Below are 15,158 nucleotides of genomic sequence, written 5' to 3' on the forward strand. Positions count from 1 at the left end.
GTGATCTGGCGTCTGGGATTTATCATTCCCTGGCTTAGAAATATTACTCCTAAAACTACATTGTTGAGAGGTTTGTAATTGTTGATCCATTGCGCATTTTTTCAAGATACATATCTTTGCTTATCTCATTGGGAAACCAAAGGGGGGGGGGGGGAGTTATCAAATAGTACATGTGGTGTGAGAATCTTCGTTTTTTGCAACTTTCGTTTTGCAACTCTGTTTCCAACTCTTTTTCATTAGTTGTCTTTACAGAAAACCGCAGTATCTTTGCAAGTTTTTTTATTATCGTAATAATAATATCGATTTACGCAATCTATTATCTGTAGCTTTACCAGCAAGTTATCTTTTCTCAATTATGTGCGATTTTGCTATTCCTCCCCCACCTCTGGTTTCATCCGAGAGACTTTTTTTTCTTCCCTTCTGATAGAATTCTACTACATTCTAATCTCTGTCCAACGTCATAGAAGAAGCAGAAAAAAAAAACTTTTTCGCGTAATTTTCCAGTGCAAGATAAATTGATGTGTCTATCCCCTTGTGAAACGTGGTCTGCTCATTCTAAGCAAGGTCGCGGCGTTTCTTATCTATCTTTTTCTTTTTTCAAAAACGCGCACTATCGACGTATCGAACATATTTATTTTAATGGTAGAAAAATAGCTGAATCACAGAAATGATGGATTTTTTTTTTGAAGATTTATCAGGGATTTGGGAAAAATCAAAATTGATGTAGAAAAAACAATCGCAAACGTCAGTATTATTATATGCGAAGAGCCAGTTTTACGATACAAAATGAAAATGATGTATTTATCTGCTTGTATTTCTCTGCTCGAATATAAGTTCTACAGTTCACGCCGCTTAATGTGGTCGCATCGGGACTCAGGGTTTCTGATAACAATACCCGAATGATAGTTATTAAGCCACTGTGAGGAGTTAAAATAGAACTGTATAATGCGGGGGTTCCCAAACTTTTTCCACCCGCGGCACCCCTTTCTCCTGTTCAATGCTTATCAACGAGCTCCGCAGAGCTGTTTAACAAAGAATATTTTAGAAAAACCTTTTGTCAGGTTCACAGCTCTGCGGCGCCCTTAACAAAGGTTGGAGGCGCACCGGGGTGCCGCTGCGCACAGTTTGAGAACTCCTGATCTATGTATATCAAAAATTCCTATATAAATATTTTTTTAATGTGCAATAAGTTTCATAGATCCCTTGAGAAAGTCGCTCGGAAAAAGAAATTTTTGAAACAACTGAAAAAACTGATCAAGAACTGAAGGAAAAAGCTTTCTTTGTCATACATTTGCCTTCACTATACAAATACAACGCCACAACAGGCAAAATGCCCAACGAGGTGGCTGATAAAAAGATGCCCATAAAAATATGGTTGTCATATGTTTCAAAAATACAGCAACCCAATTAAAAATGCAATTAACACAAATTACAAACAATATATACACATGATAAAATATTATACAATACCCATAAAGAATACATATGGTTGTCTTATTCTAAGAATGGATAGCTTCTCGATTTACCCCAACATGTTTATCGTATTTCTTTTTAAACGTGTCAATTGTGTTACAATTTACTACCTCCGGGGGTAAGCTATTCCATTTATTAACAACCCTATTGGAGAAAAATTCCCTGCGACACCATAACCTTGCATTGTCCCTCACCAATCGATACTGGTGTCCCCTTGTAAAAGCAGTCGATTGGCGGTGTACTAAAAGTTCATGGTCCATCCTATCCATCCCATTGAAAATTTTGAACACTTCGATCATATCTCCTCGACACCTGCGTTCATCCAATGTAAACATATTCAAAAAATGAAGTCTTTCTTCATAACTCAAGCCCTGTGTGCCAATAAGGACACGCGTAGCTCTTCTCTGCACCCCTTCAACCAAGTCTATGTCCCTCTGTAGGTATGGTCTCCAAAACCTTACAGCATACTCCATTCCAGGACGAACTAAGCCTCGAAAAAGCGGAAGAATGACTTTAGGAGAACGCGAAGAGACCTTTTTGAAAATGAGACCAAGCATTCTATTCGCTTTTTTGACAACCGCTGAACAATGTTCAGAAAACTTAAGTCGCTCGTCAATGAGAATTCCCAAATCGGTGACTCTAGTTGCATCCGGGATAGTGACACCATTCAACTCGTAAGAGAACCGTGGGTTGTTCGAACCAAAATGAGCGACCATGCACTTATCTACGCTAAACGTCATGCTCCATTCATTTGCCCATGCTGCAATCTTGTTTAAGTTGGTCTGGAGCAACTCCCTATCGCTTTCATTTCCGATTACCCCCATTAGCTTCACATCATCTGCGAATTTGCTAGTAATTCCATCGATACCCTGATCGAGTTTGTCGATAAAAAGTGAAAAAAGTATGGGGCCAAGGACACTTCCCTGAGGAACTCCACTTGTGACGTCTGTCCAACCAGAGAATTCCCCGTTCACCATAACTCGTTGCGACCTATCTCTTAACCACGATTCTATCCAATTCAGCAAGTTGCCCCCTATTCCAATCTCGTGTAAACGCTTCAAGAGTTTGCCATGTTGGACCCGATCGAACTATAGGAAAGCCATTGTAAAAAACCATTCCACGTAGGTCCCGATTACAAGATTGAGTACAGAAATGTTCAACTAGGGAATTGCAAGAGAACACCTTCTCTAGCCCCCTTCATGGTCGTGCAGCCTGATAACAATACCTTACGGGAGGAGGGAATGGTTTGGTTAAACTTTAGCTTCAAAATGCGCGGGACAAAATATCCTTAGTCCTAATAACTTTTCTCGAATTTTTTTCCACGTTATGATATTGGTCCGTTTCGTTCTTCGCAAAAGTAATAGCACTATCCGTGATTCGAATAAGCGGCATCGACTGTACCAATTTTTTGTTTTATGAGAGGTTAGATAAGCAGCATCGCGTGGGTTAGGTTTGAACAATTTGCAGGCTGGTTCGAAAACCAGTATTTTGCGGCACTGCAACATCTGTATTCATTGACGGCAGGGTTCTCGCCTAAAGCCTAGAGATCGATCTTATACATCCCCCACTATAAATTTACTAGAAAGACATTATGTAGAGCTTAATAAAAATCCTGGGGGCGGGGAGGGCACTGCTTTTCTGTGTTTAAGGAGGCGTAAAGGCCGAAACACTTCACTGCTGTAACGTGATTGTAGGTGAACATAATGCAATACGCAGGTATAGTACAGTGAAACTCATAACGGTGCTCGTCGGCCGAAGAAAAAATTCGTTGGGAGGGGTTGCCTAAAATTTTAAGATTGGGCTTAAAATTTAAAAATAATTTAAAGTCAAAATGAAATTCTGTCGTTATATTTTTACCCCGTTTTGTTTCCATGTACGGCTGTATTCTTTATACCAGTTTACATAGATGCCTAAACCTTAGAGCTCTATCCACTTGAGGCCCACTAACAATTCATAAATGTGTAATGGCAAGGCTTGACAGGTCGTCATGGCGAATAAAAAAATTGGCATTGATGCCTAAAATTTCTTATGTGCGATTACTAAATTTCAGTTTGAGAACAATGGAAAATTTTCGGAATTTATGTAAACGTTTCCACCAACATAGGAAAAGGTCATCAAGGCCGAGAAAAGCCTTAAAAAAATATTTTTGGTGGTTCGCAGAGAATTTTTTTTTTTTTCGTGGCTTCTGGTAGATTTGGCGGTCGCCTAGTTTTTATCCCGATTTGTTAAGCTCTGGAATCCGTTACCTGCTTACGCCACTGAATCCCGTACACATGTGAGACTGACAACTTTATTTCCCCCTACTCACATACGTTGATTATTTTTCGCATATATCGGTGCCTCTACCTGCTCAAATCCGGCAATCTGCGTTTCTTTTATCTCAAACACGAAATTAACACTCGACAAAATGGGTCTACGCGAGACCGAAGAGTTTATCCTCAAGCATTGATAATCCCAATTTGTTGAACTAGATAAAACTGCCGTTATAATAAGCATGATATTTGAAAAGCTCTCAAAATGTTGTAATAAGAATATTATAATTTCGGCGAGACGCCCTAAGAAGGTGGTAAAAGTGGAACGATGACCTCGTATCATGTTAGCAAGCAGCAGCAATCTCTCGAATCGCAGAATGTTGGTAATATTCGTAATAGGGCTGGGTAGAACTTACAACAGGTCATCGACAGCTGAGTATACGTGATCTCCGCTCGGAAAAAAACAGCTGTTTCAAGCTATAAGGCACCGATATTGATCTGTATGGGGATAAAGTGATTGGAACAAATTCTTATGAGAAGAGCATTTTTCTTTTGAGATCATTTTTACACAATTCCCACGTTTTCAATACCGATCTGATACTTAACTTAGCGGGAAAACTAAAAAAAAAGTTTGATTCTTTTTCTCGCTAGGAAAATTTAGACCGGAAAGAATAGAAGGCACTAGAAAATGTGTAACAAATAGATTTTCCTTGGGGCTATAAATAAATTTCAGTAAGTGGTTTTCTGTGCTGGGGAACGTGCATTGTTTTCTTGCACACAAAAGAAGTAAAAAGAAAAAAAGTGGGGATGAGTCCGTATTATATTTCTTTCGGGCAAATTAAGGAATCCTAAAGAGACGAATTCCTTAAAGCAAAGTATTCTAAAAAGACTTAAATGTGAAAAATTGCTCCATCATTTCTTTTCAATTCGTTTTCGTTGCGTCTGCTTTCTAATGAGATGCAATGGAAAAGTATTTGAAAATAAAGCTGCTGTTAGATTTATGAGTAATTCACGGAAGGTAATATACATAAAATTAGTCTCAGATTCGACTTTTATTTATCGCGCATTCCCACTTATCGGTCATCAACAGCCTCAATTATAATTTCCGTACTCGTCTATCACAGTATAATGTAGCATAAGCCTTCTATTTCGGAGTGTTTTCCCCCACATTCGTTCCTAACGTAGTTGCGAAACTATTGACATTGTCGGGTAGTATGATGAATCAATGTAATCTTATTTTTTCATGTTCCCGTACATTTCTGGCGTGTTTCCAATAAGATTTGTTTTTATTCCATTTACGACACTACCATTTTGCCGATTGCTTTTTCCCCATATATCTTATCTATCTTATCAATTTCATCTTTTTATCCATGGAAAAAATCGTAATCTACGCTCGAGAGAGGGCAGTGTTTTCGAGACTCTACGAGCACATCCCAGTATTTATTTTTTTTAGGAGATGAAATATTTTTCCATGACCGATAAAGCAAATTAGTGCAACATTTCCGTCTCTACATTGTCTTTCTCTTAATTTTATTGACAGTTTATCGTTTAGAACAGTAGTTCTCTCTCCCTAACTGTTTGAAGCGTGACTCCCTTTTTACAGGAATTTTATCGACGACCTTCCCCCGCACGGAATGATCATATGCCCTGTTTTCTGGGACATTCTTGGTTTTTGTTTTTTTTTGTTAATGGTGTACTTTAATTTCCGTAATCAATAATGAATGAAATCAAATTATTTTTCGATATTTAGTTGGCAGAACTGTTTTATTGCGAGATTTCCAACTACCTACGTTCATTTTAGCTTTGAATCCTGTGTAACGTGTCATCAACAGGCCCGCAAGTTACTGCGGAATATGTATCTTTTTTGCGCATCGTAATGGTGCTGAGTGGGTAACCAAACTCAGCGTCACCGTTACCAAACGTGTAGGGTCCGGTGCAAGAATATATTCGGGTCATTTTTGTAGGGAGAATAATTTTTGTTGATTTGTTATATTATTTTGAATATTCATAACATTTTCATGGTTGCGGCACAGCCACCCTTGCTTTATTATACAAAATTATTTTCAATTACAAAATATTTTTTACTGTAACGAGTACTCCCTCCGTCTTCCCGGTACCTTTTTAAGCCCTCCCAATATTTTCAATGACCACTTCATCAAAAGAGCTTTATAAACGACATGCTAGAGTTATTAATTGTTCATAATCTAAAATGTTGACATTTCTTCTATACATACACATCGTTCTGTCTTTATTTTTAAAAATACATAAATATATTAAAATCGGTAGAATCTTTCTGAATCCCCTGTATAAATATTAACTTGATCTATTGATTATTGTATTTGCGGAATTTGGTAGTTACATTGTGTGATGCATGTATGGTACGTAGCTGTTCAACTAATTTGGTGCTTTTTTTAGTTTTGACATATTTTCACTCATGCTGCGAAAAATAAATATCATTCGGATGTTTTCATTTTGGAAAATCGTGAATTAGTTTTGACCCTAGTTACAGTTCCGGTTATACACGAAATAGGTTCTTAAGTGAAACATATGAAGACATTATACTGCAGAAATGCAATATAAAAGTGTGTTTTTTTTCCTAACTCTGTACGGCTTTACTAACCAAGAAAATTAATCCTTTTAAAACAGAAGGTCCGTGATTTTTCGTTTCAGTAAAATCCAATATCCGGTCCCGTTTGCGGAAAGTTGGGCTTAGATTTCCGCTTACTGCCGAGCCCCGATTTCGACATTAATTTCCTGAGTATTTTACCCGCATTGAAACTTTCAGTTGCGAGATACGAAGCAATTATCATTTCCCGCTACTGTATTTACTTTCATCTCAATCAAGAATGTCACTAAGCAAACAAGTGCAGTCGGCCCGCTTAATCGAGTGATAGATAAACAAATATCCCAGTTATGATCGAAAATGAAACCACCTGAAAAAAAACAATTCAAACCGAAATTGTACAGAATTCCTCAAAACTCATGTTTTCATTAAACAAAAATGCTTATGTGGAAACACAAGTTTGGACAGCAAACAGGAACGTTGATCTAATTTCGACCAAGTGGTACCGGAGTGGTTTCATGCTGGAAGGGGCATTAATTAGTGGTGCAATGATTATTTTAAAAGTTGAGATTAGGAAAGATTTTGATAACGGTGAAATATTTCTACTTTGAAAGGGATGGTTCTACTAATGGCAGCAAAGGAACAAATAGATGTTTGAAAGACATTGACACTGAGACATTATGTTCCGGGGACGATACAGTTTGTGGTGAATGGCTTCAGAAAAGTTGACTCCCTTTCATTGCTTATGTTTGACAAATTCAAGGATTTATCCCGTTCTTATACATCCATTCAATTTTTAAAACTGGTTCACAAAGCTTTAAAAAGCGGAATGGGAAAAATTGCTCTTAAAGGCAATATTGATGGCGATTATAATTTTCGGCAGGAATTGAACATTGAAATAGAAATTATTCCAGCAGTTTTTTCTACAATTCATCTTTTTGTAATTATTATTAGCTTCTTATGTATAAACATTGTGGCATAGCAATTAAATTGTATCCCGCGCATTCAATTATCACGTGCTGGAAGCGTTGAGAAATTTAAATGTTTTATGCAAGCCCAATATAAATGTCCCACATCAAAACGCGTAGTTAATTAACGAGTAATCTGTCACATTAGTACCCACTCTTTCACAAGTGCGGAATATTCGGTATTCCGTACTTTTGCCGAATATTCGGTTCGGATGAATATCTGTATAAGTCTAAGCACAACAAACTACTTTTAAAAAATTATATTAATTGGAATTTTTCCCATAAATTATAAAAATTTATTATTATAGTTTATTGTGTGGTGTATATCCTTTCTGTGAAAGAAGTTATGTCAGGATAAATTTCTAGGATGAGGAAAAAACACCCCCATCGCGATGCTGACGTAATATTTGAATGACCCCTTACGTAGGCATTCACTTCATGTCCAACCAGTACTGCTTGGGTGTTTATGAAAATTTAATTTTTGATTATAAAGAATAATAGAATGGAATATAGAAAATAGAATCCTTTTGCAATAAGGTGGAAGTGAGCATGAATTACACAAGTTCACTTTAACTTAAGGGGTTCACTCCAACCTTTGTTGCGCCGCGAGTACTGCTTATGCCCGTTGTCAAATGAAGAGTCCCCTTACGGCAACTTTGACATATGTATGCCGGAAATCTGCATTTAATTGTATTCCTTGAATGCAATTTTTACTGGGTGTTTCATTGAAACGTTGATCAAGTGCTCATGGGCACGAAATCGGACTTGAGCATTGAGCACTCCTGGTGCTTCGGGGAGAAGCAGCAGATTGAAGATGGTTGCTTTAACTACTTTGCCGCACACCTACTCCGGTCATATATCGCCATACGGCAATTTCCTACCACTGGAGTTGGATGGGAAATGAAGGCTCCATCCAGTGGTGGTCGCCCTAGGCTCGGTAGGTAAAGGTTGCTTTAACTGAAGTATGTACCTAGGCGAGATAGGTATTGAGCTGCTGAAAGGGGCAACGAACATCTAGAGAGAAGAAAATAAGTTGTAAATTTTTTATGGGTGCATTACTAAATGAGAGTAAATAATGACTGACATTTTCTTAATGAGATGTAAAATTAGTAACAAGTGTTGAAAAAAAATTGATTCTGTAAGTAAATACAATATATCATAGTTAAATTTGATTGTCAGTATCGTGGCAATAAAAATCTTTCAATTGCCAGTTTTTAATATTTATTTAGATAATAAATTGCATAACTAAAATTCAGTTTCAATCATTTAAAATTACCAATAATTTTATTTCCAATTAAAAACACCAATTTTATTTACAATTGTGATGATTTAAAAAAAATTGATATTCGGCCGCCGGCCAAAATATCGGCCAAATTACCATTCGTCCCATCCCTATTACACAATAATCATTTGTGCCTTCGATATATACAATACTTTAAATAGTTTTCGAATACATACACTGGAATCTCGATACAACAATACTCTGCGGACCAAGAAAAAATATCATTGAAGAGGAATTATCGTTGTATCGGACGAAAGCATTACCATGAAGCGTAACAATTTATGGCACGCCTCAATTTTATCATTTCCCCTGAATCGCCATTGTTGTTTTTCCCATAAAATACATTTTAAATATTCGCAGCAAAAAATTCGAATTGATTGGTTGATGAAATTCAATTGGTTTTTTTTACCTTGTATTTTCCGCGCAATACTTTTATGTACTACACAGAAAATACCTTCACCGCAACAGATTATCACTTTCGGAGGGTAGACAGTGAAAAATACCGGTGTGTGTGTGTGTGTGTGTGTGTCATCAAACATCTTTCCGAAACTGTTTTAGAATTTGAAAATATATCCAAGGGGATTTTGAGCGAAGTATAAATATTTCGTTGTAGCGAGGTTTCACTGTGCTATTAAAAAACCCTATGGATACCAACGAGAGTAGAGAAACACTATGTGAGAAATTGTTCACATGCGTGAAATTTTTTATTCCAGTGTGGCCAAGTCAAAGCAATATGTATTGACATTGTATCTGATGGTGCTTGAATCGCAGAGGCCCTGCACGTAGGGCTCGGCTTTTTATTTGAAATTCATGCTTTGCAATGCGCCGCTTTTTCAGTGGCGGTATATAATCTCTTCTGGGAAATGGGTTGTTTGGTAGCCAAACCAGATAAAAAAAAATATATAAATAGATCTTTGTATATGGCTGAACGCACCATGCTAGGGTGGTTTCTGAGAGGCCCTCGAGAGAGCGGCTGATCAAGTTTTTTCTAATGTTAGCAACTCATCCGCGAACGCATTGGTTATGGGTGTAGTAGAGGGTGGATGCAAAATCAGGAAATTCATGTGATAAGCATCCTTTGTACGACTCGCCCAAGCACCAGCTGTTGTTCCCCTGAAGTGGGATGGGAAAATAGTTCGTTTGATTAATATTCTGTTGCAACATGTGTGCTCAGCTTATTTTACGGCAGGATTTCAATTTTTAAAGTGGCCCTTCTTTCTTCCAGGCCGTGTCTTTATCTTATCAGCCCCACAAAAGCGCTCCCATCAAGCTATCATCAACTCTCTCGATTTCAGATTTTTGATGAGGGCTATTGGGTTTGAAAATTTAGTTGGTTTTTTTTCTTTACTTTCTCTGCAGACCATGGGTTTCCACCGCATGACTAAGCTTTTGAGCAGCGGCCCGTCGACGAAAAGGTTTACATAATTTACAGAAGAGCTTGAAAAAACCTCAATGAAAAAAAATATATTCGAAAATTGGTGAAAAAACTGCTTTAATTTCAAAATTACTTTTCCAAATTAATGAAAAATAATTTCAGAATTGGAATAAAATATTTCTAGAAGTGTTGAAAGAAATACTGTAAGTCTTCGGTAAACGTCTCATCACTTTTAACAACGTCGTATGGTCTATAACGTCACTTTTTATAGGTCCCTTCCAGCGTGATTAGTGAATAAAGATTACTCGTTGCTTAGTCGCCCCGCTTGTGTCATTTTTGTGACGTTATACCGAGGTCTGCCGGTATTTTCAGAATCCAGACGTGCTAAGGGACACTACAATATTAATTTAGACCTCGATTCATCTTAATTATTTTTTTATTTATACGCTTGTAGTTGAACTTCTTGTTATTCTGTAATACAAATTTATATATATATATATACAGGGTGATTCAAAACTCGACGTAAATACTTTTAGGGGAGGTAGAAAACACAAAAACAAAACAGAATCACATAGGAATGTATGACCTGAAACCACAAACCTGATCAGCTGGAGCAGGGCCGTAACTAGGATTTTTGCCGCCCCCGCACTTTTAAAATTATATAATTAATTATATATAATTTTGTAACGGTGTTCTTTGTTCCCACCTAAAACTGCCGCCCCCTAAATTTTTCCGCCCGGGACTGTTGCCCCGGCTCCCCTTTATTTACGGCCCTGAGCTGGAGAATAAACGAAGATGCAGAACTGACAAGCCAATAATGGGTGGAAAAACTCTTTATTTATTCACACGAGAACAGTGCGTGTACACGTCAACTTTGACAAGTTCTTACCATCCACCGTTATGCACGCTTGAGGGCGCACCGACCTCGTCGCAAGAATCTCCGTCGCAACTGCAAACGTCCACGGAATGCCAAATATTTTTCAAAGGATTCGACAATCAATGCGTCACCGCAGTATGATTTGTTGCCCCTCTTGCTTCGTGAAATTTTGTTTTTTTCCCATAATGTGTGAAAGGTGGAAGACCACCTGCTTTAGATCAGTGCTCTTCAACCTTAATATAATTTGTTAACCTTAATATAATATAATTTGTGGACCTGCAAGAAATAAATAATGGGAGAAATGAGATGTGTCAGGATCAATAACAATAAATTTAAGTCACGAACTGGTAATGGTCGAAGTGCACTTTCCTAAACATTTCTTTCAGAGAGCATCGCTTGAAAAGTTCAGACTTATTTGCTGCATTTTACCAGTGGGAATTCCTGTTGGAAAATAAAATCCGAAAGCAATCACCAGATTGTAAAAATATTAATTTTATTCCTGGTTTTTTTTTTTTTTTGCATTGCAAAGGATTAAAAAGCATGAATCAAGGCTCGACAAAACCCAGGTGCTGAGTATGTCATGAGACTGGAAAATCAATGTATTGGCACTTGTGCCTCATTTTTAACGTTTTAAATGGTTTTAATGATTCTTTTTTCAAGTTAAGATCTGAGGTACACATAGTGATCTCTCACTTTCAAGATGATTTCCTGCACTCCCAGATATTGGCGAGTAATGCTATTCACTTGTTCCCTTGCACCAGGGTTTAAGCTAGATAAAAAATTCCTTTAGCAAAAAAGCGAAAATGGGGGGTACAAGCTTTAGCAAAATGCTACAATGCTAACGATTGATAGTTGGATGTCTACTCGTTTCGTACCTTCTGTACGCATTTTTGCGAAAGTGACTATTACCTCTTTCGCATTCTAAGATTTTCTTTCGCATTTTGCGAAAAATGCGACCGTAGTTTAAACCCTGCCTTGCACCGATGCATAAGTGAGAGATCGTTGTATGTGTATCTAACTAAAATGGTTCTAGCCAAGATATCAACCTAAATTAAGTTTTTTTTTTTCTTTTTTAAAGAGCATTTTGACATAGAGTAAGCACAAATCGATCGAAAATAATTTTAATTGTCAGTTATGTTTCGGATGTGAAGTGAATAAGGATAGCACAAAATTTTTTTGACTTTATGGCGGTGCGTTTTCTAGTATGGGGAAGTGGTCGTTGAATGTCGGGAAAAAAATATTATTCGAGAAAAAGTTTCTTCAGGAAAGAAGAAAAAAAAGGCTTGGCACCGAATTTTTTCTTTATTTTTTCTAATTTGTCACCAAGCCCCGGTTATTTAATAGTTTCTGAATTTTTTCCTAAAATACTCGTTTGGGTTCTCATTTCATTTTCTGGTTTTCTAGTGATTTCATTAAACAGTGTGGGAGGGAACACACGTATGAAGCGTCCGATTTGAAAGATGGTGTAACCTAAAATTATCCAAGTTGTTTATTACATTTTTTTTTTAAAAATTTCGCGAGTTTTGGGAAGATTCAAAATTATTTATAAACGAGTGTTTAGAGCCCGAACACGGACGGTTAGTTGCTGACATGGCATATGACGTCCGTATCCGCTATGTATGAAAAGGCTCTCAAGGTCGGCCTTGATATACGTAACGTCACACGCGAGTGATATAATTACATTGGCGGAGTAAGAAAAGGATATAGGAAATTGTGTGTGTGTGTGTGGGGGGGGGGCGGCAAGAAATAACTTGTTCAACTAAAATTAAATTACCAAGGCTAAGACTTCATATATGCGGACAGGTGTTATTTTTTTTTACCTGGGAAAGAACACTTTAGGAAAAATAACGAAGAGGAAGTGAGTTTAACAGAGCGCTACCAATGGAGCATATAAGTCGAATCCCGTTATAACGAACTCCAGGAAACCGGAGAAATCACTTCGTTATAGCGAAATTTCGTTATAAAGGAATTCCGGGTATTTGCATTGTTCCTATGTAAACTTGTCTGGGGGATTAGAAAAGTGTTTGTTAAAACGAGATTTTCGCTATAACGGTATTCGTTAAAACGGGATTCGACTGTATATCAGTGGTTTTAAAAAAATGGTCCGGAGGACCCTTTGGGGGAAGGGGGTTCTATGTGAGACGAAGGAAGTACGCATATAAATTGCAATTATACTCCACTTAGGTGTATTGCCCACTGAAACTGTTTTACAACGATCTGAAATAAGTTTGACCGTGAACTCTCATTTAATACAAGGGACGACTCGTATTTTACAGGGCATGCCCGTATTTTTTATTAACTCGTCGCCATATTTTAAGAATGCTTGAATAAAGATGAAAGATGAATCTATTGGACAAATCGCTTGATTTTTTTCAGCTGTTTGTCGGAACAGAAGCAATTTTTTTTTCTTGAAAACTCATTAAAAAATAAACGCTTATTAAAAACTTAGCACGGCTCCAGTTGTCTTTCAAGTTTTATAAGAGATGTTTGCAGTAGTTTTTATCTTGATGTTGTTCGCGCCATATATTTTGAATGATCCGGACGACCTGAACTTACTGTCAATAAAGTGTCGCTGCTGTTCTTGGGCATAATACTGTTTGAAAGCTCGTTTTTTCAATCGAGCACTGTGCGATCGTGATGGGCCCGCATCGCGAGATCCCGGGTTCGATACCCGTATGCGATGCATTGATCGGCTGGAGTTAATTTTTTATAGTTCCTCAACTACTAGGAAGGTGAAGGTGAGTGTCGGTCTTCCCCTTTGAAATAATCCCCCCCCCCTTCCTACAATGAATAATAGACCTTTACAATATTTAAATTGCATTTATAAGAATACTCGTTCGTTATAATTCAATCTTTAGAAGATAGATGGCAGCGCCTGAACACATGCGTGTACAATTTTACATAAATTCACAGTTAGGTTTATTAGGTTCCGTGATGATTAATTGCAACACATCCACCTCTTTAAAGATGATGTGGTGATGAATTGCCTCTATTGCAAACAGACCAGGGCTGTGTATGGTTAGTAAAGTTAATATAAGGTAATATATGCTGCTGCTGCTGTGCTGTCAGGAGGCACTGATATGATGCACATATATATGGAAATGCTATTGTGTTTTTGTGCATTGATTGTTAGGGCTTGTCAAAATGAAAAAAATAAATAAAATAATTTGACGATAGCCAAATTTTTTGGGTATGGGTTTTACTCAAGAAAGACTGTCCTAAATCGTGTTTTTTTTTTCTAAGACTTAACTCCTTCCCAGGTTAAAAGACATTGCCTACTGAAATGAAATCAGAAAATTATGTTTAGTCCATAGACTGCAATTTAGCAATTACATGTAGTAAATTTTATAGGTTCTAATATAGATTCATCAAGACCGTAGGGAGAGGGTAACTAAGGTTTCCGGTCTTCCCCCCCCCCCCCCGCCCGAAATGTTAGGAAATTACTGAGAAAAGGAATAGCCATGGTCAAGTCTATTGGTCTATCACATAGTTTCCCAACCTTTTTTGTCCCATCGCCCCCTTCTTATATATTTCTCTCATCGCCCTAATGCAATCTAACCCATAGGATCCTATGTTATACCCGTAGCTTCTACCGCCCCTGGGAACTTTCCATCGCCCCCAAGGGGACAACATTAACGTCCACGTTGGGAATCACTGGTCTATCACTTTAGTCTCCCCCCCCCCCCCCCACAAAAAGAAATTTCTGTGGCTGCCGGCCTGATTGCTGTGGCAATCTGACGCCTGGAATTTGCCAAACCCTGTTGATTGTATGCCTGTTATTATTCAAAATTCCCATCTTTTGAACATTCCCCTTTTTTGATTTGATTTTTTTTCTAACTTTTATTTTTCATTATTCTGTAGATGGTACTGATAAAAGAATAGAGGTAAAGAATCCAGTTGTGGAACTTGATGGTGATGAAATGACGAGAGTGATATGGGAGAAAATCAAGGAACAGGTGCAGAAATCTTTCACTTTTTTTTTATTGTGGGAAAAATTTGTATTTATCTAATTTTTAATGCCCTAAAAACATATTAATAGTCACGAGACTTTCGTGGTATATGCGCCATTTAGACAAGAAATGAAATAAATTCTGCATTTTACTCGCATTAGAGAATTGTTTAAACCATACATGTTCAACCCTCGGAGGTCTGCAATCACGAACTTGATTTTGCAAAAAATTAACTAAGTAGCACATAAACCACTTAAGTGGCCTGCTGTGCAGTTCCACATTACTTGAGGGCCCATAGCATATTCCCTGATCATTTGAATGATCCACTGCATATTCCCAGATCACTTAAATTACCCTCTTTACGTTTACATATCACTTGAGTAACGTGCAGCATGGTTCAAGAGCACTCAAGTGGGAT

The 15,158-nt window shown here is 37.5% G+C and overlaps 1 protein-coding gene across 1 annotated transcript in view; it reads left to right on the top strand.

Annotated features, from left to right (window-relative positions):
* The window catches only part of LOC149081804 (isocitrate dehydrogenase [NADP], mitochondrial-like), a 42,875-nt gene that overhangs the window by 6,798 nt on the left and 20,919 nt on the right, over positions 1-15,158 (top strand). The window contains exon 2 of the mRNA XM_089235574.1: positions 14,652-14,746. Within this exon, the coding sequence (XP_089091700.1) occupies positions 14,652-14,746 (95 nt within the window). The remainder of the gene's footprint in view (positions 1-14,651; positions 14,747-15,158) is intronic.

Source organism: Pholcus phalangioides, unplaced genomic scaffold (genome assembly GCF_987345545.1).
Source record: "Pholcus phalangioides strain wild (caught in Gottingen) unplaced genomic scaffold, Ppha-v1.0 ptg000009l_1, whole genome shotgun sequence".
Classification (NCBI taxonomy): Eukaryota; Metazoa; Arthropoda; class Arachnida; order Araneae; family Pholcidae; genus Pholcus; species Pholcus phalangioides.